Source organism: Sus scrofa, chromosome 14 (genome assembly GCF_000003025.6).
Source record: "Sus scrofa isolate TJ Tabasco breed Duroc chromosome 14, Sscrofa11.1, whole genome shotgun sequence".
In the NCBI taxonomy this organism is placed as follows: Eukaryota; Metazoa; Chordata; class Mammalia; order Artiodactyla; family Suidae; genus Sus; species Sus scrofa.
In genome coordinates, this window is record NC_010456.5 from 106,007,419 (window position 1) to 106,034,803 (window position 27,385).

At 41.5% G+C, this 27,385-nt stretch overlaps 1 protein-coding gene across 1 annotated transcript in view; it reads left to right on the forward strand.

The window, feature by feature from the left end:
• Window positions 278–27,385, forward strand: part of LOC100624435 (cytochrome P450 2C42-like) — a 53,759-nt gene continuing 26,651 nt past the window's right edge. The window contains 9 exon segments of the mRNA XM_021073709.1: window positions 278–383; window positions 6,263–6,447; window positions 15,450–15,612; window positions 15,772–15,850; window positions 15,852–15,916; window positions 20,152–20,312; window positions 24,197–24,342; window positions 24,344–24,371; window positions 26,324–26,465. Of these exon segments, the coding sequence (XP_020929368.1) occupies window positions 278–383; window positions 6,263–6,447; window positions 15,450–15,612; window positions 15,772–15,850; window positions 15,852–15,916; window positions 20,152–20,312; window positions 24,197–24,342; window positions 24,344–24,371; window positions 26,324–26,465 (1,075 nt within the window).

Consider the following 27,385-nt stretch of genomic DNA (forward strand, 5'->3'; position numbering starts at 1 on the left):
TCTTCTGCTTCTAATTTCTAGATTTTTAATTTAAAATTTCTAAATTTTTAATTTCTAATGTAAGTAGAATAACTTAAATGGAATCAATTCTGAAATATTAGTGTCACGATGAAAGAAAGTAAAACTCTTTGCCAAAAATGAGCTTTGTATTCCAAAAAAATACACATATAGTTCCACACTATTTTGAGGAAAAAAAGAAACTCGGTGACATAAACTGTTCCCAGTGTATTAGGGATTTTACAGCTAGTATCACAAGTAACACACTTCAATTTTCGGAATGGAGGTGTCTAAGGAAAAAAGCCAGGCCATGATGGACAAAAAGATGGACAAACACCCCTTGGTGGGATCTGATTCAGAGGGGTGTATGCAGGCTTCCCGGAATGGTGGGGAATATCCTCCTGCCAGGAGCTGCATCCTTAGACTCCCAGGGACATGGGTAGGGGAAGAGAGCCACAGGGAGAGGTCTGTCTGGCACTCAAGCGTCTGAGGAGAGGGAAGCCCATGCACAGAGACTGGGGAGCAAATGGTCCCTGCCAAATGCTCCTTGGGGAGCATCAGATGTCTGAGGAACCACTTCTAGAAGCTCAAGTTTAATCACAGGGTTTCTCTTTGTCTCAGAGCCACGTCCTCTTCTCTGTAGATGATGAACTTTCATTCACTTCCCTCCCAAACTCTCAGGAAGTTTCAGTTCCAGGGATATATATATATATTCTGCCTCTGGGAAGAAGAAAGTGTTCTTGCCCGCTTTTCTTGGAGATATTTGAATTGTTTTCAGTAGGTTCTGAGCTCATTACTTTCATGGTTCTCAGGTCATATGCTTCAGAACTTCTCATCTCTTGCTGCCAAGTCATGATCCTCCATGATAGATAATTCTGAGACATTCTTCTTGTTTCTGTTGCTAAAGCTCAACAATGCAGTCATTTCACTTCCTCCCATCTCAGGATGTTGATATGACCATTTGATTGAGGCTTCTTCAGTCTGGACATCTTTCTGATGACCCGTCTGGTGGGCTTTTTCATCTCTCCTTTAACCGTGTTTGTGTAGGATGTATTGTTCTTGCTACTCTGTTTGAATGTGCATTTGACTTTGGAGCATCCCTCTAGGTCCTCCTGGATCCTTCTGCTGGGTGGTCCCAATCCTCTGATTCCAGGTTATCACCTGTGTCCACTTCCCCCAGCATCCTGCAGAGACATGACTAGACTCTACACTTGGGCCCTAGAGCTCAAAGGGAACACCCTAAGCCTTTTTTCAATCACCCACAGTAGTTTTAACTGTGGTTTCGTTTCTTCCACATTTTTGATAGGATGAGTTTTATCACCCAAAGGCTGGACTTTTTTTTGTTTTGTTTTTATCTGTCTTGGTATTTTTAGGGCCTCACCCGGTGGCATATAGAGGTTCCCAGGCTAGGAGTCTAATCAGAGCTACAGCTGCTGGCCTCCACTAGAGCCACAGAAATGCCAGATCCAGCTGCGTCTGTGACCTACAACACAGCTCACTGCAATGCCGGGTCCTTAACCCACTGTGCGAGGCCATGAATCAAACCCATCACCTCACGGTTCCTAGTCGGATTTGTTTCTGCTGTGCCAGGACAAGAACTGGTATTTTTTGGTGTCGTTGTTGTTTTTGTTTTGTTTTTTTGTTTTATTTGTTTTTTTTTTAGGAGCATAGATGAACTGTTCCTGGTCTGAATACTGAGGAGTTTCTTCTCCCCCCCCATGTTTTACCGCGGTGCTTATGATCTTCCTCACCACAGGACACTAGACACTTCTGCATTTGTATCTTCTTCCCTCACAGGACAAAACTGGAAAATAGAGCTACATTTTGCTACAGCTCTTGCTAAACTGCTACTGGCAGATTCCTTGTCTCCCTGTAGAGGAAGTCTCTCTTTGACTGCCTGAAAAATTCTGCCTAAAATTAAGTGAGCTATGAACATCTGAACAATCACAACACACTCTACCAACTCCCATTGATATTTAGGGATAGCTAGACCAGATGTCTCACTGTCAGTGGATTCTTCCAGGAAACTCTTCAGAAACTGGAGCAGTTGCTACAAGTATACATCCTTGCCAGGACATCGTTCCTCTATAGTAGCCTTTGATACAGAGGACAGGGGCCTCTTACCTTTACCAGCTGGACCACACCACACTGTGGGGAAATTGAGCTAGGTTCTGCCCAGCATCACTCTTGTGACAGATAACTGGGGCAGACCGTGCATGCAGAGAGTTGAGTGAGCAACATCAAAGGGAGAAAAAACTCACACACCATTAGTTGGCATTTTCTTTCCTCTACTTCAACTCCTCTCTCTGTGGCCCCAGACAGCCCATCCAGTCCTCTAGGCATTCTATACTCTCAGCCTGGAAAGGTTTTCCCTCACAACTGCCCATGTGGGTTCATGCCCCTTCCTTTGACAACTATACTCACTTGCAGGGCCTGACTGGGATCATGCTCCATGCATGTTTGTGAGAGGAATAAATGCATGAGCATTTGAATGAATGTGGAAGGAGAAAGTCAACATTTACCATCCCTGGAGATTCACACCTCATGTTCTAACTCATCAGGCAGTTAAAACTCTGGCTGATATAATTTCAAATGTTGAACAAATGTTAATAACAAATGACTACATAACATTAATTCACCATTTTGGACTATAAAAGATCCTCAACCTTTCAAAAAAAAAAAAGACAAAAAGACCAAAAAAAAATAATTTCTCAACGTTCAAAAAAATTAAATATTGTAATGGAGATTATTTCCTGTTTCCCATTTCAGGATAATTAAAAACAGTATGAAGGAAATAAAACAGCTGCTTGGAAATTTCAGAACTCTCCTAAATAATCTTTTAGAATCTTTCAAATAAAGAATACTACAGAGATCCCTCATGGCTTAGTGGGGTAAGGATCTGATATTGTCACTGCTGTGGCTCTGGTTACAGCTGTGGCTTGAGTGGGATCCCTGGCCTGGGAACTTCCACATGCCTCAGATGTGGCAAAAAAAAAAAAAAAAAAAACCAAAACACAATACAGAACAATACTTTTCAAATACTACAAACAGATATAGCATCAATATATGGAAGAGACATATTATTGTTTAATGAAGAAAATTCATACCATTTAATATTTGAGAACACTTAGGAAAAGCATGTGAAAATGAATCAAACAATTAATAATATACCTTAAAAAGTTAGAATTGAGGAGTTCCCATCATGGTGCAGTGGAAACGAATTTGACTAGGAACCAATCCCTGGTCTCGCTCAGCAAGTCAAGGGTCTGGCGTGGTCATGAGCTGTGGTGTAGGTCACAGAGGTGGTCAGATCTGGTGTTGCTGTGGCTGTGGTGTAGGTCAGTGGCTATAGCTCCGATTAGACCCCTAGCCTGGGAACCTCCATATGCCATGGGCGTGTCCCTAAAAAGACCAAAAAAAAAAAAAAAGTTAAAATTGAAAAGGAAGTGTAAAGAAGGCAAAGCAATAAAAATGAGATTGTGCATAAAAAGTGTTTTAGAGCGCTAAAAATCATAATGCTTGATACAAAAATATAAGAACTTATAGAGTGGCTATTTTTCTTCCCCCTGAGGATATCCAGTGGACTCTGAGGAAGCTTCACTCAAGTACAGCTTAAAACCTTACTGCAACTGAAAAGTTGGCAAAAGACCTGAATAGACATTGCTCCAAAGAAGATATACAGATGACCAAGCCCCTTAAAAAATGCTCCCCATCACTGATTATTAGAGAAATGCAAATCAAAACTACCCCGAGATACCACCTCATACCAGTCAGAATGGCCAACATTAATAAGTCCACAAATAACAAATGCTAGAGGGAGTGTGGAGAAAAGGGAACCCTCCTGCACTATTGGTGGGAGTGCAATCTGGTATAACCACTATGGAAACCATATGGAGGTACCTTAGAAAACTATACATAGAACTACCATACAACCCAGTAATACCACTCTTGGGCATGTATCTGGACAAAACCTTCCTTGAAAAAGACACATGCACCTGCATGTTCATTGCAGCACTATTCACAATAGCCAAGACATGGAAACAACCCAAATGTCCTTCCACAGATGATTGGATTAGGAAGATGAGGTATATATACACAATGGAATACTACTCAGCCATAAAAAAGAACAAAATAATGCCATTTGTAGCAACATGGATGGAACTAGAGACTCTCATCCTGAGTGAAGTCAGTCAGAAAGAGAAAGACAAATACCATATGATATCACTTATATCTGGAATCTAGTATAGGGCACAAATGAACATTTCCACACAAAAGAAACTCATGGACTTGGAAAGTAGACTTGTGGTGGCCAAGGGCGGGGATGGACTGGGACCTCGGGGTTAATAGATGCAGATTATTGCCTTTGGAATGGATAAGCAATGAGATCCTATTGTGTAGCACAGGAAACTATGTCTAGTCATTTATGATGGAGCATGATAATGTGAGAAAAAGAATCTATACATGTATGTGTAACTGGGTCACCATGCTATACAGTAGAAAATTGACACAACAGTATAAACAAGCTATAATTTAAAAAAAAGTAATTATATAAAAAGAAAAGAAAAAAACCTTACTGGAAGTACATGCTCCTGTACCAGTTACCATAACAAAGGGAACCAGACTCACAGATATACAGAACAAACTAGTGGTAGGAGAGTAAGAGGTGCAACCTATTATGTAGAGAATAAGCTACAAGGATATACTGTACAACATAGGCAGTATAGCCAATATTTTATAATAACTATAAATGGTGTATAACCTTTAAAAATTGTGAATCACCATAATGTACATTTGTAACTTATATAACATTGTTCATCAACAGAAAAACCAAATATGATTATATATCTTTACAGAAGATGTCTTTGTACAAGATTACTATTAGTGATCTAGTAATGTATCAGTGACATTCCAGTGACATTTAGGTCCTCATGACTACTAAATGTTGTTTCCTTTCTTTTTAATCATCATGCCCACAGTATGTGGAAGTTCTTGGCCCAGGGATCAAACCCGCACCACAGCAATGACCCACACGGGAGAAGTGACAATGCCAGATCCTCAACCCCTAGACTACCAGGGAACTCCTAAATGTTGTTTTCTGTTCAGGTTTCCAGGTTGTGATGGTTCTAGTCTATGAGTCTGTTGAATGAAGTCCCTGCCTCCCATGCTCCACTGAATCCACACCTGCTCTTCTGTCTGAAATCTCCCCTCTTCCTGGGCCTCCTTCATTCCATTATTTCTGAGATGACAGGTCAAAGAAAGCAACAGAAACAGCAGGATCTGGAAGTAGCTGGGAACTGAGGGAAGTCATGGGTTCTCAAGCCTTTCCCCCTACATTCTCTGAGATGGGCTCTTCACATTGTTACCTGAGCAAGTTTCACCTCTTTTATGTATTCTCCTGAGAATCCATGACTCTTTCAGCCTTGGAGTCAAGTAAGGAGCATCTATTTAGTGTGAACCTTGTTATTCTGTGGACATTCAGCAGGGTGTGTATTCAGAGAAGCTAATATTTTGGGGCAGTGGTTTTGTTTTCCTCAAATTGTTCTTGAGACAGCAGTGGTGCGAGCCATGGTAGACCACAATGGACCTTAGAAGATATTAGTTCAAATCCCTGTTTTGTCACTTCTGAGTATATGACACTGGATGCATCTCCTGTTCTCGCTGAATTTCCCTATATGAAAAGTAAAATTTAAAAATTTCTTCCAGCTTTTTTCTTGAGGGGAGGATGAGAGTTTAATGTTAAAGTTGTGTATCAATTTAGTTCATTACTTGATACATGTTTGAACTTTCAAGATATATGAATTATATTACCTAGTTTATGTTTAGGAAGGTATAATGTTAGTATATTACACTAAAATATTTTAAAAGGCTTATTTTCAAGGACAAAGTATATTAATGTTTGATAAAGCATTGAAGGATAAGCATTTTTTAATATAGAAGGATTGCCATCAAAGTCATAAATTCTCAACTGGTTGTTAATCTGAGAATCCAGATTGTTGAGCAGTTTATTTCACTCATTTTCAATCACCTGGGGTGTTTACCTGGGCTCAACCCCAGACCTGTTAAAACAGAATGTTTTGGGTAGGTCACTGGAACAAGGGTAAGAGGAAAGAACACCACATTTTAATCTTCATCATGGGGCCAAAGTCCCTTCGAAAGACTTTAAAGTAGACCTAGCTGATTGTTCATTTATGAGTCAAAGAGTCACAAGTTAATAGCAGGGACTGTTATAAAAAAGCTTTAGATTTCAGGCTCCCAGTTGTCTAAGTAAGAAGAGAGGGCATCATTGATGGGGCTGTGGTCCTGGTGCTCTGTCTCTCCTGTCTGCTTCTCCTCTCACTCGGGAAACAGAACTCTGGGAGGGGGAAGTTCCCCCCTGGCCCGACTCCTCTCCCAATTCTTGGAAATATCCTACAGTTAGATGTTAAGGACATCAGCAAATCCTTAAGCAATGTAAGTATGTTCAACGTCCCTTTGGGTTGCATAAGGTAAGTCAACAACTACTTTTAAATAAAATATATGTATTAGAAGACATTAAAATAAGTTTTTTTTTTTTTTTTTTTTTTTTTGGTCTTTTTAGGGCTGTACCCGCGGCATATGGAGATTCCCAGGCTAGGGGTCTAATTTGAGCTGTGGCTGCTGGCCTATGCCACAGCCACGGCAATTCCAGATCTGAGCCGTGTCTGTGACCTATGCCACAGCTCACAGCAATGCCAGATCCTTAACCTACTAGGCAAGGCCAGGGATCACACCTGCAACCCCATGGTTTGTAGTCAGATTTGTTTCCACTAGGCCACGACAGGAACTCCCGAAATATGTTATTTTAAAACAAAGCTTCCTGTGTCAGAACTAATTTTGGTCTGCTATTGTCAAGAATAGTGGGATAACATGGGAGAATCAAAATAATAAATAACATGACAAAAGACGAATGTTCCTTCCCTTTTTTTTTTTTTTTTTCTTTTTGGGGCTATACCTATAGCATGTGGAAGTTCCCAGGCTAGGGGTAGAATAGGAGCTGCAGCTGCTAGCCTATACCACAGCCACAGCAATGTGGGATCTGAGCCAGATCTGCACATTACACAATAGCTTACAGAAACACCGGAGCCTTAACCCACTGTGTGAGGCCAGGGATTGAACCAGCATTCTCATGGACATTAGTTGGGTTTGTAACCCCCTGAGCCACAATGGGAACTACAGGTCTTTGTATGGTAGAATCAAAATTATAATGTGATAAAAGACAAGCGTTCCTTCCCTTCTTTCTTTCATCACCATTAACTGAAGTTAAATGGCAAGGGAAATGTTTTGTGATTAGAGATTTCATTCAAGAAGTCAGCTACCCTATAAACTGTGTGTTTTGTTCCAAACAGACATGAAAATTGGACTCCTGTGAGGAATTATTTTATGCTTGATGTTAAGGAAATAGTGTGGGATCAGGACAAGTATGAGCGAAGGAAAGAAAAAAGTAATTAGACACGGCTAGCTGGATGGTAACAAAATCCTTTTGGATTCTGCATAAAGCTACTGTGTGTGGCCAAGAATGCAAGAAATTGTTCTTCCATGAGATGCTGCGTGACCTGGCACTGCCTCTGTGATGCTTGCATTATGTTTTAGCAATACCAGCAGATTTCAAACTGGGCAGGGCATTTCAATCATCTGGGGTGGTTTTTAAAAATACAGGTTTCTAGCTCTTATCATTACTGAGTCAGAATCCCTGTGGGATGAGCTTTCGAGTGGTCCTGAAACAGTCAGTATCCAAGGTAGTCATGGGAACAGATAAATTGCTCAAGCATCAGAGGTCAGCGACACAGTGTTGAAACTTGGTATTTCTATTTATTACCTGTGAGACACTGGAAATAAATAGGAAATTCTTTGAACCTCAATCTCTTTACCCATAAGCCAGAGTAAAGAAACTTAGCTCAAAGTAGTGATATGATAAGATTAGTAATAATCTGAGTACCAATTGCCATGGCCTGGGACCTCAGAGGTTATTACTAATCACCATCATATGTATCTTTTAAAAATCTTTTATTGAAGTATAGTTGATTTACAATATTGCCTTAATTTCAGGTGCACAGCATAGTGATTCAGTTTTTTCCAGAGCAGATTATAGTCCATTATAGATTTTTTTTTTTTTTTTTTGTCTTTTGTCTTTTTTTTTGTTGTTGTTGTTGCTATTTCTTGGGCCGCTCCCACGGCATATGGAGGTTCCCAGGCTAGGGGTCCAATCGGAGCTGTAGCCACCGTCCTACGCCAGAGGCACAGCAACGCGGGATCCGAGCCGCGTCTGCAGCCTACACCACAGCTCAAGGCAACGCCGGATCATTAACCCACTGAGCAAGGGCAGGGACCGAACCCGCAACCTCATGGTTCCTAGTCGGATTCGTTAACCACTGCGCCACGACGGGAACTCCCCTTTTTTTTTTTTTTTTTTTTTTTTTTGTCTTTTGTCTTTTTTTTTGTTGTTGTTGTTGCTCCATTATAGATTATTACAAAATATTTTTTAAAGAAAAAAAGGGTGAAGGCTTATTATTTAAAGACAAATATCTGTATACACACACATACTCCTAAAGGCATTCAGGGGGTTGAGAGAAAGGTTTAGAAGATATAGATATTTTTCTGAAACTCCACAGGTAGATCTTAATACAAATTACAAGTTGTAAGATAAATTATATATTGAAGACAGCAAAAAATTTAAAGTAATGACATGTATGAAGTATATTGGCAGGAACAATATGGCTGTGTCTTTTGTATTTAGCTACTGGTACTTATTTACTAAGAAACAATAGGTTCAGCACCTGATCTCAACATATATAGATTCAAGAGTTCCTGTCGTGGCTCAGTGGTTAATGAACCCGACTAGCATCCATGAGGATGTGGGTTCGATCCCTGCCCTCACTCAGTGTGTTAAGAATCTAGCATTGCCATGAGCTGTGGTGTAGGTTGTAGACATGGCTCAGATCTGGCATTGCTGTACCTGTGGTGTAGGCTGGTGGCTATGGCTCTGATTTTACCCCTAGCCTTGGAATCTCCATATGCTACCTGTGCGGCCTTAAAAGACAAAAAGACAACAAAACAAAACAAACAAAAGATTCAGTCTGATATAATATGATACTTTTTTGAATCTGTTAGCAGTACCATCTTCACAGAATACATACTTCCTGGAGTTCCTGCTGTGGCAGAGTGGGTTAAGAACCCAACTGCAGGAGCTCAGGTCACTGCAGATGCTTGGGTTTGACTCCTGGCCTGGTGTGGGGGGTTAAGGATCCTCAGCTGAGGCATAGGTAGCAGCTGTGGCTTGGATTCATTCCCTGGCCTGGGAACTTCCATATGCCCCAGATACGGCCATAAAGTTAAATAAACAAATGAAAGAATACGTGCTACCAAAATGTTTGTTAGCACACTTTAAAATCACTCTGCTGGAATTCCCATCATGGCACAGTGGAAACAAATCCGACTAGGAACCATGAGGTTGTAGCTTTGATCTCCGGCCTCGCTCAGTGGGTTAAGGATCTGGCGTTGCCGTGATCTATGATGTAGGTCACAGACGTGGCTTGGATCCTGTGTTACTGTGGCTGTGTCGTAGGCTGGTGGCTACAGGTCCCTGGCCTGGGAACCTCCAAATGCCTCAGGTGTGGCCCTAAAAAGACAAAAAGACAACAAAAAATTAAAAAAAAAATCACTCTTCCATCATGAAACATCAGTTTTGAAATTATAGCCATTCATGACTTACTTATTGCAGATAGATCAGATAACTATTATTCTATTCTAGCTTTTTGAATTTGTAAGGGGAAAAAAGAAAACATATAATGTAACTTTCTCCAGTATATCAAACACATTTCAAATTGAAAATGCTACCTGATATGGTAATGCACTTGCTAGTACCACAAACCTTTGTACAAAGAAAAACAGAGGCAAGAGAGGTATGGAAAGAGAAAATCTTTTGTTGGTGCTCAAACTGAGTGAAGTTCTGAAATGTAGAGATGATCTCTGACATCATAATGGACACCTGTTTGTTCTTACTGTGTAAATGAAGATGCCAATAGAAAGTAATATTACAGTGTGTCAACAAATAAATTCTTCCTAACTTTACCTGCATATGAAAGTTTCCAGGTTAGGGGTCGAATCAGAGATGTAGCTGCCAGCCTACCCCACAGCCCCACCAATGTCAGACTCCAGCTGCCGTATCTGTGACCTATACCACAGCTCAGGGAAATGCTGGATCCCTAACCCATTGAGCGAGGTCAAGGATTGAACCCAAGTTCTCATGGATACTAGTCAGGTTCATTACCACTGAGCCACAATAGGAACTACTAAACTATAGCTTTGTTAACAATTAAATTTACTTTGGAATATAGCAATATAGCTTATACTGTATGAAAGTTTTATGACTTTTTTTGCAAATAGATTTTTGTACATAAGTATTACTACATCTCTATTTCTGCATATGAAGATAGCGACTTGCTCCAAGTAATCCAGGTAGTAAATGGCTAGAATCTGAACTCTAAAACCATGCTTTGCTGCCTGTCAGACTTTCTAGAACAAACCTCATTGTAAACCATTTTATGTGTGTGTTTGTGTTTCATGTGATCTTCGGGGAAAAGATGGGTGTTATTATCTTGATTTTTCAGATGTTGGAAACAGTTCTGGAGGAGCAACTTGCCTAATGAATATAGAGCTTAATTTCACTAAATCCCCTTTTTTTTAAGGGCCTCACCCACAGCAGCATGTGGAAGTCCCTAGGGTAGGGTTCGAATTGGAGCTACTGTTGTGACCTACACCACAGCCACATGGGATCTGAGGTGCATCTTCGAACTTCACCAGCGCTCACAGAAATGCCAGATCACCCATCCAGTGAGCAAGGCTGGGGATCAAACCTGCATCCTCATGGATACTAGTTGGAATTCATTTCTGATGCGCCACAATGAGAACACCCAACTAAGTCTTGTTTCTAAATCCTTTGAATTTGACCCCCAATTTTTTATTCCTTTTATCTTTTGATACACTCATGTGATTATCTTCTAATTTATCTTGTTGGTTACCTAATTGTTCATTTTATCTCAAGATGCGATCTGCTTGGGTACATAATTTGACACAAAACTGAAAGCTCATAAAGTTATAAAACATTGCTACATTTTTTACTATGTAAAAAAAAAAAAAACCATGGCTGCGAGCAATTTTAATTATTCAGAAACAAAGGCAAGGGACTGGAACACTGAATTAGAAACTTTCTGAAAAGTCAACTTAGTCATTTTTGTTCTTTTTTTGAAAAGAAACTCTTTCTCCTCTAATTTCTAATGCCAACTATGGCTTCCTTTAACTTTTCTCCTTTTTAGGAGTTTCCGTCGTGGCGCAGTGGTTAACGAATTCGACAAGGAACCATGAGGTTGTGGGTTCCATCCCTGCCCTTGCCCTTGCTCAGTGGGTTAACGATCCGGCGTTGCCATGAGCTGTAGTGTAGTTTGCAGATGCGGCTCGGATCCTGCGTTGCTGTGGCTCTGGCATAGGCCGACGGCTACAGCTCTGATTAGACCCCTAGCCTGGGAACCTCCATATGCCGCGGGAGCGGCCCCAAAAACGGCAAAACAAACAAACAAAAAACCAAAACTTTTCTCCTTTTTAAAGGAGATCTGTATTAGCTTCATGAACAAACAACAGAAATCCAGTGAGATATACATCTGTTATAAAAGTACTCCTAATTTCTTAGACTACCTATTTTTCATTGTTCCTCCTCATCTACAAAAGAGCAAGACAGGCAGGATAGCAAAGACAGCATTTAGTTTTTCATGAAGAATAATTATTGAAAGAGATTTACCCTGGAAATCATGCTTTTCTATGACAGTCCTTAATGTCTAAGTATCAGGAAATAAAATATCCCGCTATTACACAAACATAAGCAGCCTATATAAATAATGAAATTACTCACACTGTGAGGCCTAGAGTATATTCCATTCTCTGCTGTTTGATTTGCCTAAGCGAAGATATGTTTGTATGTCTTGAAAATGAATGATGTTAAATCTGAGCCACCAGAAGGATTTTTCAACCAAGCTTAAGACATTTTAGAAATCCCTTGTTCCTATTTTAAGTAATGAAAGTCCATTCTTAAGAATATGTTGTCCAATAACTAAAACACTCTGAGGAATTGTTACTTGTCTGTGATTTATACTGACTTTGCCTTCTGTCATCAATTGACACCCTGGGGAATGGCATTTGCTTTGCTGCTTGCATCTAGGAAGCCTGTTCCAGGGTCAAGAACTAATTCGGAAAACGAAGCTTGTTTCAACAACTCTGTTAATTCTTGATCAGATGTGAGCTCCAGTGCCTCTATGCTGCTATGATAAAGGGCTCATGTAGACCTTTTAGCTGAGTCCAGTCCTTCTTGTCCATGAACAAGCTTTGTTACTTCTGTAGCCAAGTCCTTTCTGAGGGCCCTGCTTTTCTGGTGATCAGATCCACCCAGTTGGGTCTGGCATCCATAACCCTGGAGCAGGTAACAGAAATCATAGGTTTTGGAGCACCTGGTATAAAAACTTGGCCAAACTCATTCTTCCTGGATCTTAAGTTGAGTCGGCCAACTCTGCGCCTCAGAAGTGAGCCCATGAAGAAGTGGCTGCTCACCGCCAGGAAGTCCACCAGGTGCTGCTTCTGGTACTAGGCCAAAACGTCCAGCACCCTGAAGTTGCCCCAGATATGTCTGTTAGGGAACAGCTCCCAGAGCCTATCCGCCAGAGTCTGGAGCCCTCTGCGCAGGCGCGTGCGTTGCTTTGCACGCCCTCTGTGTGCAGCGCCCCCAGAGTACTGGGCGGTACCGCTGCTCTCTTCATCCGGAGGCGCAGTGGCACCTCCCACCAGCGTGATGACGTTGTGGTTCGCTACTGGGAGGGAAACAGGCCCAAGGCGCCAGCCGGTAGATTGTGTGAAGCAAGATGGTGTCAAAGCCTCTGGGGAATGTAGCCCGCCGCCGTGCCCTGGTCAGAGAGCCCTGGGTGCTCTGTCTTGGCACCCCTCTTGGGGGAAGAACTCCTTGAGCAGACTCCAAGTGGCCTGCACTGCCAGCAACCCCTGAATGGCGGAGTGGGCCTCACGCAGCCCTAGAGGGTAAGAGTCCTGACCTGCTTGGGATAGCAAACCACCACACAGGGAAATGCACTCCAATATGGGCACCAGCATCTCGGTGGAGGTCTGTTACACGATAGTGAATATAAGTATTTATGCTATGAAGTAAATCCTTGTTGCTTGCCTTTTACGTGTAGTAGTTTGCATCTGTTAATCCCATACCTCTAATTTTTCCCCCCTCCCCCGCTTTGGTAAGGATAAATTTTTTTTTTTTTTTTTTTTTTTTGGTCTTTTTGCCTTTTCTTGAGCCTCTCCCGCGGCATATGGAAGTTCCCAGGCTAGGGGTCCAACCGGAGCTGCAGCCACCGGCCTACACCAGAGCCACAGCAACGCGGGATCTGAGCCGTGTCTGCGACCCACACCACAGCTCATAGCGACACACACCACAGCTCACAGCAACAACGGATCCTTAACCCACTGAGCAAGGCCAGGGAACGAACCCGCAACCTCATGGTTCCTAGTCGGATTCGTTAACCACTGCGCCATGACAGGAACTCCAGGATAAATTTTTTGAGTGTTTCTTTATCTTTTCTTCTTCCTTTATTTTTTTTTTGGGGGGGGGCGGGGGCTCTGCCCACCACTTGGGGAAGTTTCCAGGCCAGGGATGGAACTGTGCCTCAGCAGCGACTCGAGCTGCTGCTGCAGTGACAGTGCTGGATCCTTAACCCGTTGTACCACAAGAGAACTCTTTTTAATTTAATTTTCATTTGTGTCATATTTTAGATTCCACATATAAGTGATATTATACGGTATTTGTCTTTCTCTAACTTACGTGGTATGATAATCTCTAGGTCCATCCATGTTGCTGCATGGGGCATTATTTCATTCTTTTTATTGCTGATTAATATTCAATTGTACACATGTCCCACGTCTTCTTCGTTCACTCATTCGTTGATGGACGTTTAGGTTGTTTCCATGTCTTGTTTATTGTAAATAGCGCTGCTATAAACATAGAAATGCATGTATTTTTTTTTTTAAGGCCCACACCTGTGGCATATGGAGGTTCCCGGATTAGAGGTTGAATTGGAGCTTCAGCTGCAGGTCTGTGCTTCAGCCACAGCAATGCCAAATCTGAGCTGCATCTGTGGCCTGTGCTGCAGTTTGCGGCAATGCTGGATCCTTAACCCACTGAGCGAGGTATCAAATCCACATCCTCATGGACACCATATCAGGTTATTAACCCGCTGAATCCCAACAGGAACTCCGTAGCTTTTCACCTGAGAGTTTTCTCCTGATATATGCCTAGGAATGGGTCTGCTGTATCATATCATATGGCACCTCTATTTTTATGTTTTTGAGGAAACTCCATACTGTTTTCTATAGAGGCTGCACCAATTTACATTCCCTCCAACAATGCATAGGGTTCTCTTTTCCACACCCCTCCAGTGTTTGTTACTTGAAGGCTTTTTTATTTTTTTGGCTGTGCCACTGAATACATGAATTTCTGGGCCAGGGATTGAACCCGTGCTATAGCAGTGACCCAAGCCACATCAGTGACAAGGCCAGGTCTTTAACTGCTAGCCATCAGGGAACTCCCTGTAGACTTTTTATTGATGACCATTCTGACCAGTGTGAGGTGGTACCTCACTGTAGTTTTTTTTTTTTTTTTTCTTTTCTCATTGTAGTTTTGACTTGCTTTTCTACAATAATGTGCCTATGCTGATTGTCTGTTGATGAACACTTGGGTTGCTTCTATGGCTTGGCTATTGTAAATAGTGCTGCTATTAACACTGGGGTGCAGGTATTTTTTCAAATTACAGTTTTTTTTTTTTTTCTGGATATGTACCCTAGAGTGGGATGGCGGGATCATATGGTAGTCCTATTTTTAATTTTTAAAGGCATCTCTATACAGTTTTGTATAGTGGCTGTAGAAATTCACATTGTCATCAACAGTGTAGGAGGGTCCCCTTTCCTCCATACCCTCTCCAGCATTTATTGTTTGTAGACTTTTTGTTGATAGGCATTCTCACTGGTGTTAGGGGGTACCTCATACTGGTTTTGATTTGCATTTCTCTAACAGCAATGTTGAACGTCTTTTCTTGTGCTTGTTGGCCATCTGTATGTCTTCTTTGAAAAAAGAAATGTATATTTAGGTCTTCTGCTTTATTATGTTGAAGTATGTTCCTTCTCTACCCACTTGGGTCAGAGTTTTTTTTTTTTTAATCATGAATGGGTGTTGCTTTATCACCATGTTTATATAAAAGATCCAGAAATGCTTGAAGTTATGTATGGCGGAATAAAAACATCAACAATACGATGTTGATCGCAATCTTAACCATGAGTAAAAGAGATGAAATTATGACTTCTTTTGCTAATATTTGCATTTTCTTTCCATTTCCCAGCTCTCAAAAGTCTATGGCCCTGTATTCACAGTGTATTTTGACTTGAAGCCTGCTGTTGTGTTGCATGGCTATGAAGCAATGAAAGAAGCCCTAATTGCTGCGGGAGAGGAGTTTTCTGGAAGGGGCCATTTCCCAATGGCTGAGAGAGTTAATAAAGGACATGGTAGGTGTGCATATTCGGTATTAGTAATGGGGGTGGGGAGGTTGAAAAATTTTGAAGAGTCCCCTAGAACAGCTTGGTCCTTCTGTGAGGAGGCCAAGTGTCAGCTCTGTCCTCCCTGCCTGGGACCTCCCTCCTAGTTTCTCTTTCCCCTCCTGGTAGGAATCCTCTTCAGCAATGGAAAGATATGGAAGGAGACCCGGTGCTTTTCCATCATGACCCTGCAGAATTTCGGGATGGGGAAGCATTGAGGAAAGCATTCAAGAGGAAGCCCTCTGCCTTGTGGAGGAGTTGAGAAGAACCAATGGTGGGTGAGGCTGTGATCTGTAACTCTGACCTTAACAGACTCCTCTCTTTCTCTCCTGTGATGTCCTTGGAGACATTTTGGGGCAGCCACATCTTCCTTATGGGCTGTGGTTGTTGGCCTTCGTGTGGAGGAGGGGGTGTGTGAAACAGAGCCAAGGGAGCTTTTGTGTATCTGCGCTTCTTGTGTTTGTACCCTTATGATGGTGCACAGAGTGTGGATTAAAAGGTCATTTAATGAAGAAGGTTTTAAGTCTCATTTTTTTTTTCCCCCATAGTGTAAATGTGGGTTATCTATTCCAGAATATTTCACCAGGGAATACTTGTCAGGTGGACAGGGTGGGAATGCTCTCACCATGTCCTTATGGAGCGTGAAACAAATGACATGTGCTTTAACTTAGTTGGCCTCTATTTGTTTGTTTAGCCTCACTTAATGTGTCTGAGGTTTTCTTCTGAGACCCATTGCTTGCTAGTAATGATTGTTTTCTACGGTTTTAATTGCTTAGGCGTCCATTAGGGCAGATCTCATCAGTTGTGATTTCCATGTAAATAACTGTTTTAAAATTATCAGCTGGAATCTAATATCCAGCACAAATGAACATCTCCACAGAAAAGAAAATCATGGACTTGGAAAACAGACTTGTGGCTGCCTGATGGGAGAGGGAGGGAGTGGGAGGGATCAGGATCTTGGGGTTATCAGACACAACTTAGAATAGATTTACAAGGAGATCCTGCTGAGTAGCATTGAGAACTATGTCTAGATACTCATGTTGCAACAGAACAAAGGGTGGGGAAAAAAATGTATACATGTAATGATAACTTGATCCCTTTGGTGTACAGTGGGAAAATAAAATTAAAAAAAAAAGAAAAAAATAAATTAATCTTTTCAGGAATATGTAGATATATGTACTAAAAAAATTATCAGCTTGAGTTATTTAATGTTGCATCCTATGTGCAGCATTGTTTTATTTATTTTTAAGAAATGGATGCAATAGCATAATCCTGAACATTACACAAATAGCAGGTTATATAATAATTTAAATAGATTTAAACTATTATTAGTAATTCATGATCCTGCCTTCCCTATTAGTTGCTTCTGTTTCCAGCGTTTCTTTTGTGTGAGTGTGTGTTTTTAGGGCCTTAGGTGCAGCATCTGGAAGTTCCCAGGCTAGGGGTCAGATTGGAGCTACAGCTGCTGGCCTGCACCACAGCCACAGAAATGCCATGTCTGAGCCATGTCTGCAACCTACACTGCAGCTCATGGCAATGCTGGATCCTTAACCCAATAAATGGGGCCAAGGATTGAACCCACATCCTCATGGATACTAGTTGGGTTCTTTTTCTGCTGAGCCACAATGGGAACTCACTGTTTTCAGCATTCTTTATCTACGCCTTTATTGGTATAATAATTTTGTTTTTGCTTTTTAGGGCCACACCTGCTGGATATGGAGGTTCATAGGCTAGGGGTCGAATTAGAGCTGTAGCTGCCGGCCTACACCACAGCCACAGCAATGCCAGATCCGAACCACATCTTTTACCTACTCCACAGCTCATGGCAATGCCAGATCCTCAACCCACTGAGGAAGGCCAGGAATCAAACCCACATCCTCATGGATATTAGTCAGGTTCGTTAATTGCTGAGCCATGAGGGGATCTCCTTATGATAATGTTTTTTATTTTCTCTGTTTTATGGTCCTTTGACATCTTTGGTGCCTTGTAGAACCAGGGAACAACTGTTTCTCCCAGGGTTAGTTAATTCTGGGATACAGCAAAACATCTTGTCTATACCATGGCTTTGATTTTTAAATCAACCCATCCAAAGCCCATAACCCTCTTCCTCCCCTCCCCCCCACATTCTTTGTGAAACCATTACACACCAAACCAATACTCCGCCTGCCCTCAGTGAACCCAGGGACCACCAGGGTCCTATATCCTAGGGCCCTGTGAAATTAACCAAACTATCAATTCTAAACTTAGCCAGCCAACCTACTCTTCTTAGTTCATATAGTCCACGAAAACCCCAGTAAAGGCTCTGTCCTGTGCTCTCTGCTTGTTTCTTTTGCCTCCTGGTCAACCTTGGTGCTTCCACCTGTGGCCCTGTGTGCTGTGCCCCCTCCTCTTGGGAAGTATGAGTAACAAACTGTCTTTTCATTGGCAGTCACTTCCTGAATTTGGTTTCACATCTGAATAAAAATAAACCCCCAAGGACATTTTAACACAATTGGATTTGGGGTTAGAATGTTCATGGCAATTTTTTCACCCCCTAGTGGCAGCTGTACTGACCTATGAAGTGCTTGTCATGATGAATCTGATTTTCAGTCTAGATTCTAAATTACCTGCTTCTTAATTCTCTCTCTCCAATGACATGAAAGGAAAGATAAACATCAGAATTTACCTGTCCCACACACAGAAAGAAATCTAACAGCCTTCTCAAATTATCCCCTACCTTCTAAAATAAGTTCTTGTAGAAGCTTAGTGACTGGACATGTTTCAGCTGAAAAGGAGCCTGGCAGAGGAATGGTTAACTAAGTAGGATTCCTAGTATTAAAATCACTATGATTTCTTCTCAGCACTTTGATATGTCACGCTTAATTGCATTATGATGTGTTTTTTTGCATATAAAATTTATAAGGAGTTCCCGATGTGGCGCAGTGAATTAAAAATCCAGCTGCAGTGTCTTGGGTTGCTGTGGAGGTGAAGGTTTGTTCCCAGCCCATGAACTTCCTTGTGCTGCCAGTGTGGCCATTACAAAAAAAATATTAAGCAGTTATTTGACTAAAGCAGTTTCATTTAAGTATTGACCGATAAAAAAGAAAGCTACTTTTGCTCTGCTTTAATTTTTTTTTATCCGTAAAGTGGTAGAATTGATCTATATTCAAAAGTTGAAGAACATAATATATTCTGTTGGTGGCTATATTTAACAGTATCCTAGAATTCCATCAGAGGGAAGCATCTATCCAAGTAAGTGAAATGTGAGGGCTTATTGGTTGTTAGGGTCCCTGTTTCTTAAAGCAGGACATTGCTTTCCCACCCCACCCCTCGCCATATTGCAATAAAGAAACAAAAGGACTCCAGTTATCAATTTAACCTTCCTTGTTTGCCCTTTGACTTAAGTTTGAAATGAAGAATTCTTATTTACTTTTATTTTAGGCAAACAAATCTTTGAAGTCTTTTTTTCTTTTGGTCTTTTTAGGGCCACACCTGCAGCATATGGAGGTTCCCGGCTGCTGGCCTACACCATAGCCACAGCAACGCCAGATCTGAGCCACCTCTGCTACCTAAACCACAGCTCATGGCAACACCACAGCTCATGGCAACACTGGATCCTTAACCCACTGAGCAGGGCAGGGATTGAACCTGAAATCTCATGCTTCCTAGTTGGATTCATTTCCGCTGTGCCATGAGGGAAACTCTGACAAACAAATCTTGAAATTTGCGTTTGTGTTAGTTTTTCTTCTCATAAGAACATAAGTGGCTTTTTCTTGTTTTCATTGTTCTTTCAGATACTTGAAGCTTTCTCTCTTTAATCTCTTCCTTTCTTGATTCACTACATATAAACTGTTTCAAGATCCTAATTAGTTCTTCCTTCCTATATCAATGCTTAATTTTCTATGTGCTTACCAAACAGATATGATTCTTCACTGATAGTTAACCTGAATTATTGTTTTAAAAACTGACTCTTACTTTTTTTTTCTTCTCTTCAAAATAGCCAGCTTCTTGGGTCAAGGCAGTGATGTAAATAGAGTATTTGGAAAGTAATTATTAAACAGACTGGAATAGGATGGTCAATTCATGTTTAAGGGACAAGTGATGCATTGATTTTAAGGATGCTGAAAATTTTGCTCATGAGTGAATTTCTAGATAGACATTACTTTAGAGATTCTAAAAGTACCTATTATGCACAAAGAAGATTTTTTTAATGGTGTTTTAAATCTTTTTAAATCTTTTTCTTTTCTTTTTTTTTTTTTTTTTGTCTTTTTGCCATTTGTTGGGCTGCTCCTGCGGCATATGGAGGTTCCCAGGCTAGGGGTCTAATCGGAGCTGTTGACACCAGCCTACGCCAGAGCCACAGCAACTCGGGATACGAGCCGCGTCTGCGACCTACACCACAGCTCACGGCAACGCCGGATCATTAACCCACTGAGCAAGGGCAGGGACCGAACCCACAACCTCATGGTTCCTAGTCGGATTCGTTAACCACTGCGCCACGATGGGAACTCCAATCTTTTAAATCTTTAGCTTCACCCTGTGATCCCACTTTCCTCCTGGGCTGTGCTCCCTGCAGTGTGATCTGCTCCATCATTTTCCACAATCGTGTTGATTATACAAATCAGAATTTTCTTACCTTGTTGGAAAAATTTAATGAAAACTTCAGGATTCTGAGCTCCCCGTGGATGCAGGTGAAGTCAACATTCTCTTTTCCTGAATTGTTTGTGCTCTTCTCCTTGACATGTCCAAAATTCCATCTGGACCATGCTTGGAAGTGAATGTTTGGAAATGAGTTATTTTGTGTATTAGAATGTGGTAACTCTGGGAATCAGATTCTCCCCTTTCTGTGTGTGTGTTTTAACTTGCTATAGGTTTTGCTTTTTCTTTCTGCTTTATGTAGGCTATAACTACTTTTTATTGGCTGTGAGTGCAGAATACAAAAGTTACAATGAACAAACCCCAGCCACAGCAGTGACAACACTAAATCCTTAACTTCTGGGCTACCAGAGAAGTTCCTGTTTATTTATTGACTTTTCTAAACTATTTTGGCAAAGTCTCTTTTGCTCGCTCTCTCTCTCTCTTTTTTTTTTTTTTGTAATGTGTTGTCTCTAAATCTCTTTTCCTTTACCTCATGTTCAGCTAGCATTTGGATAGAGATAGCATTAAATGTGAGGAGCCAAAAAAAAAAAGATACATGAAGAGAGCAAGATGGACATGGAGAGAGAGAGAGAGAGAAAGGAGGAGAGACAGAAGGAAAAAGATAAAGGAAGAGAGAAAGAAGGGGATTTCTCTTTGTGGCTTAGTGATAATGAAACCAACTGCTATCCATGAGGTTGTGGATTCGGTCCCTGGTCTTGCTCAGTGAGTTAAGGTTCTGGTATTGCCTGGAGCTGTGCTGTTAAGGTCTTAGTCGCAGCTCAGATCCTGTGTGGCTGTGGTTGTGGCTGTGGCTGGCAGCTGCAGTTCCGATTCAGCCCCTTGCCAGGGAGCTTCCATATGCTGCAGGTGCGGCCTTTAAATACAAACAAACAGAAAAGGAAGAAGGAAAGGGAGGGAGGGAGGGAAAGGAAGAGAAAGGAAGGAGGGAAGGAGTGAGGAAATGACTCTTCCAGATGAGCTCTGTGCTGGGGCACTCATAGCCTCAGCCAGGCTATTTTGGACTCTCTCTTGGTCTTCCCCTAGTGCTTGTACTGAGCCTAGAGATCAGGCAGAGGTGAAAGCACAGTATCTTCTCAGGACTTTTCTTAACCCGTGTCCTGCACTGGGCATGTGCTTAGCTTTCTAAATTCCTCAGTTCACATGGGTGCTTTTGAATGTCCTAATTTCCCAAAGCCCTCCCTTTGCAAGGGCTGGGTTGGATGCTCTCTCCTATGCCTTAAGTGTAATTGTTTGCCCCCGGTGGTTGCAGGTTGTTATTCATCTTGCTAGGTTTGTGCAACATCCCTGCTGCATTTCCAACCCTGAGTTTTAAGTTAGCAGAAACAAAAGCAGGGGGCTGTGTCAGCCTTGCAGGTGGCCTCAGAGAGGTCAGAACACAGACACATAATTCTTTGTGAGTGAGGACTGTTTTGGTTTCTCTGGAACCAGGAACCAAGCTCCCATCCCACAAGCTGCCCTTGTTGGGACCACTGCCAAGCTGGGGAGGGAGGTGGGACAAGTGGCAGAAAAAAGCCACAAATCTTTCTTGCCATTTAAAGTTGTCTGTTTCTCACTTGAGCATTCCTGTGATAGCTGTAAACCTTTGTGTTTCTGACAAGTTCTGACAAGTTGATTGTGACAGTGTTTGCTTGATTTTCTGACATGTTTTATGGAGGAATTGACCTTTAGAGCTGTCTACTACACCATTCTTGCTGATGTTATTCTATGCAGTGAATGTTCAAACATCACAGTCGTGCCTTAGCATCATACATAGCATAGTGTCATGGAGTGCATATTTGAGAAAGATGACAGAGCCTTTGTTTTATAGACAAGAAAGGAAATGCCTGAATATAAAGCTGGAATTCAAGCCTATTCACTCTCTGGTTGTGGTTTTTCCACTACTCCTCCAAGTCTAGCTTCCATAATCTTCTTTGATGAAGGCCCAAAAGCATGGCCATAGCCCTCAGTGGTCAGCCAGACCCTTCCTGAAAGGCTTCCATTGCCCACAAGGCTTGTCCTCCAGTGATCCTTAGTGATTTCTTCGTCACATTCCTTCGCATAAGTATCCAATTTAGGAGGAAGAATCGGTCTTTCAAGGAAGAGACGGTGAACACAGATGCTACCAGGGAACACTGACTAGGGCAGGGGTGTAGCTAGTTGGGAATGTGGCTGACAAGGTAATTGGGCTTGGGATGACAGAACTGGTTTTAGGGTGTATGAGCCTTAACTAGACACCACAGATTTGCCCTGTGCTGAGCCAATGTACTCTACCAAAATAAAATCACGTGATCTTGGAAAAGTCATTTACCTGCTCTGGTGCATAGGTCCTTTATTGATAAAATGCTGAGTTGGGTTTTGTGTCATATTTGCATCCCTCTGAGTTATAAAAATAGTGATTCTGTTTCGGAGGCTGCTTGATAATAGTAAAAATAGCAGGGAGTGGCTTTGTGTTCTACATCAGGCTACCCAAACTTTCCTAACCTGTTTCCTTATGTATAAAATGTGAATCATAGTCATTCATCTCATTCTGTATTTCAAGGTTGTAGGGAAGAGTTAATTTTTTTTTTGTTTGTCTTGTTGCCATTTCTTGGGCCTCTTCCATGGCATTTGGAGGTTCCCAGGCTAGGGATCAAATCGGAGCCATAGCCGCAAGTCTATGCCAGAGCTACAGCAACACAGGATCTGAGTCGAGTCTGCAAAGTACACCACAGCTCCCGGCAATGCTGGATTCTTAACCCACTGAGCAAGACCAGGGATTGAACCCGCAACCTCATGGTTCTTGGAGTCGTTAACCACTGAGCCACGACGGCAACTCCGGGAAGAGTTAATATAAAAACTGAGAATTGACATGCAGATGTTTTAATATCATTTGGTTGATATATAAGTATAGGAAATAACTATCAACTTTCATCATCTAGTCAGAATGTCCCCCTTAAATATCTCTATCAGCATAGAGAATTACTTTAAAAAAAAGTTTTTTAGGGCCACACCTGCAGCTTATGGAAGGTCCCAGGGCTAGGTTTTGAATCAGATCTACAGCTGTTGGCCTATGCCACAGCCAGAGCAGCAGTGGATCTGAGCCACGTCTACAACCTACACCACAGTTTTGTGGCAACATAGGATCCTTAATTCACCGAGCGAGGCCAGGGATAAAACACCCATACTCGTGGATACCAGTCTGGTTCTTACCCTGCTGAGCCGCAATGGGAACTCCCAATAATTACTTTATATGTACAATGTAAAATGCTCCCCCTGAAGATAGAGACAATTTTTTGTTCATCTCAGTTTTTTTTTTATTTTTTATTTTTTATTTTCCCACTGTACAGCAAGGGGGTCAGGTTATCCTTACATGTATACATTACAATTACATTTTTTCCCCCACCCTTCTGTTGCAATATGAGTATCTAGACAAAGTTCTCAATGCTATTCAGCAGGATCTCCTTGTAAATCTATTCTAAGTTGTGTCTGATAAGCCCAAGCTCCCGATCCCTCCTACTCCCTCCCCCTCCCATCAGGCAGCCACAAGTCTCTTCTCCAAGTCCATGATTTTCTTTTCTGAGATGTTCATTTGTGCTGGATATTAGATTCTAGTTATAAGTGATATCATATGGTATTTGTCTTTGTCTTTCTGCCTCATTTCACTCAGTATGAGATTCTCTAGCTCCATCCATGTTGCTGCAAATGGCATTATGTCATTCTTTTTTATGGCTGAGTAGTATTCCATTGTGTATATATACCACCTCTTCCGAATCCAATCATCTGTCGATGGACATTTGGGTTGTTTCCATGTCTTGGCTATTGTGAATAGTGCTGCAATGAACATCGGGTGCACGTGTCTCTTTTAAGTTCATCTCAGTTTTTAGACACGTTTGGCATATGGTATATATGTCTTCAAGATATATTTTTAGATTGCTAAATATATTTTTTAATCCTTAAGGTCTGCAGTAATTTCCCTGCTCTGATTGACTATCTCCAAGAGAGTCATAACAAAGTGCTTAAAAATTCTGCATATGTAAAAAGCTATATTTTGGAGAAAGTAAAAGAACATCAAACATCCCTGGACATTAATGACCCTTGGGACTTCAGATTGTTTCCTGATCAAGATGGAAGAGGTAAAATGTCAATGACAGATTGATTATCTGTTTGCCTAAATTTTTTGGTTCTTGGACTGGATCTGTACTTATTAGGGATGTTTAAATGGTTAGGCAAGAAATTCTTGACTAGCACATTATGGGTTTTTTTAAAATTTATATTTTTAATTAAAGTATGGTTAATTTACATTGTTGTGCCAATTTCTGCTGTACAGAAATACACACACACACATATATTTATACATTCTTTTCCTTGTATTATCTGCCATCATCTGACCACTTCGGATGCTTATGTGTGCATGGATCTGAATTGCGCACCATGGGAGATTTAAAACTGACCTGTTGGAGTTTCCTTGTGGTCTAGTAGTTAAGGTCATGTTGTCACTGGGGTGACTCAGGTCGCTACTGTGGAATGGTTCAGTCTCTGGCCTGGGAACTATATGCCATGGGCATGGTAAAAAAAAAAAAAATTAAATGAAGTCAAATGGTTAAATAACTAGGGTACTTGAACCCTATTTGTTAGATACGAATAGGCCATCTGAGGAGAAAGAGAATGTACATCTCAGGTGAGATGGAAATACAAACAAGTGAGAAATACAGAGTGTTGAGCCATAAAAGGAAGGTGGATGTGATCACTTCACACAGCATGTGGGAGAATGAGAAGGAAGAGTTAACCCTGTGTGGGCTTCCTGAAGTTTGATGTAGAGCTTCAAATATTTGCAATAAGTCATAGGGGAGGGAATTTTGGATTGGTAGACTGGTGCAATGAGAGGTTCAGAGATGTGTTGTGGTAAGGAGAGTAGATGGGTGGGCGAGAGAAGCCTTATCTGGATGTAACCAGAAAGAAATTTGGACAGACACAGAGTTTGTTGGGAGAAGAGAACTGCAAACTCTTGAGTCGGGCTTGTAATATTTTTCAAGATATGGCTCTACTTTGCTCATTTCTGTCAGTTAAGATTGTATTTGCCCACCGTTAAGAAAGATGACACAGGTTTAAAGAAATAGTACTTTTTCTGATCTCACATACAGAGCGTCTCATGTTGGGCAGTCTAGGGCTAGCTTGGAAGTATCCTGGGCCCAAGTGCTTTCCATTCATCTTTGGCATACTTAAGTATACAGGCTTCACCTTCATGCTCAGAGACTCGTGTTCCAAGATAGTGTCTATAGCACATGCACCTTCATGTCTGTGTTTTGTTTTGTTTTTTTTGTCTTTTTGTCTTTTTTATTGTTGTTGTTGTTGTTGCTATTTCTTGGGCCGCTCCCGCTGCATATGGAGGTTCCCAGGCTAGGGGTTGAATCGGAGCTGTAGCCACCAGCCTACGCCAGAGCCACAGCAACACCATATCTGAGCCGTGTCTGCAACCTACACCACAGCTCACGGCAATGCCGGATCGTTAACCCACTGAGCAAGGGCAGGGACCGAACCCGCAACCTCATGGTTCCTAGTCGGATTCGTTAACCACTGCGCCACGACGGGAACTCCTTGTCTGTGTTTTGAGTAAGAAGACAGAAGGGGAGAACCTGGCCCAGTAGGCCTTTGGTAGGAAGTATGTTTCTTGTCCATTGTAGCTGCAAAAGAGGCTTGGAATGATATTTCTAGGCAAGCAAGTTATAAGGAATAGGAAATGAAGATTGCATTAGTCACTCCACATGCTTTGTCATACCATGTAGTCATCTTGTTTTGGTTTTTATTTTATTGTTTTCTATTTTTAGATTTTTTGGCCATGCGAACAGCCTGCAGAAGTTCCCAGGCCAGGGCTTGAATCTGCAGCACAGCCGTGACCTGAGCCACAGCAGTGACAAAACTGGACCCTTAACATGCTGATCCACTGGGAAACTCCCATAGTGGTTGTGTTAGTACTGTACTCTCCAGTGTCCAGGTTTACTTAACTTTATAACAATGCGTTATTTCAGATTGGTTGCAAGTATACATGCTGGCAAAGTATCAGATAATCACATCCAATCATTCCTAGGAAAAACACAATCACCAGATGGTGCTTACTCTTGAAAACTTGATAGCCACTGTAGTTGACTTGTTTAGAGCTGGGACAGAGACAACGAGCACCTCTCTGAGATATGGGCTCCTCCTGCTGCTGAAGCACCCAGATGTCACAGGTATGACCAACAGGGTGGGCAGGGTGATTTCAGAGGAGAGGTTGGGAAGATATGGAGAGAGGCCTCCATGTTATTTCATTAGATATGCTTTATTTTTGAAATTTCTGTGCCACCAACTACAAGTTGTCCAAATGTTAAGAAAAGGATATAAAGAAGACAAGTTTGGACAACAGGGAGGGATGACTGAAAACAGGGAACTCAGCGTGAGCAATAGCAAAGGCTCTAAATATATGGATTTCATAAATAAAAAATTCTGGATAAATGTCTGAACTTCATGAGAAGGGATTTTCAGCAGGCATGGCCAGCATAAATTGGATTGAATATTAGTTTTCTTGAGAAGAGTCCACTTTGTGTCTTTTTTTTTTTTTTTTTTTTTCTTTTTTTTGTCTTTTTAGGGCTGCACCCGAGGCATATGTAGGCTTCCAGGCTAGGGGTCTAATCGGAGCTGTAGCCGCCAGCCTATGCCACAGCCACAGCAGCACCAGATCTGAGCCAGGTCTCTGACCTATACCACAGCTCATGGCAATGCCAGTTCCTTAACCCACTGAGCGAGGCCAGGGATTGAACCCTCAACCTCATGGTTCTTAGTCGGATTTGTTAACCACTGAGCCATGACGGGAACTCCGAGAAGAGTCCACTTTGAATAGTATGTTTTTTGCAGAAATCTTTCCTTATTCTGAACATGCAGCATTCTAATGCTATGGTAGGGCAGAGAACTATATTTGTTGAAGTACAGCAAAAATTCTAGAAATTTGGTGATAAAGTCTGAGAAAATTTCCACAGTCTGGGAGGTATTTTAAAAGATTAGACTTAGAAAAAAAAAACATGCTATTTATACAGAAGATATGCCTAAAGGAGTTTTATTCCTTTTTAAACAACTTTTTTTTTCAGTTTTATTGAAATATAATTAACAAATACAA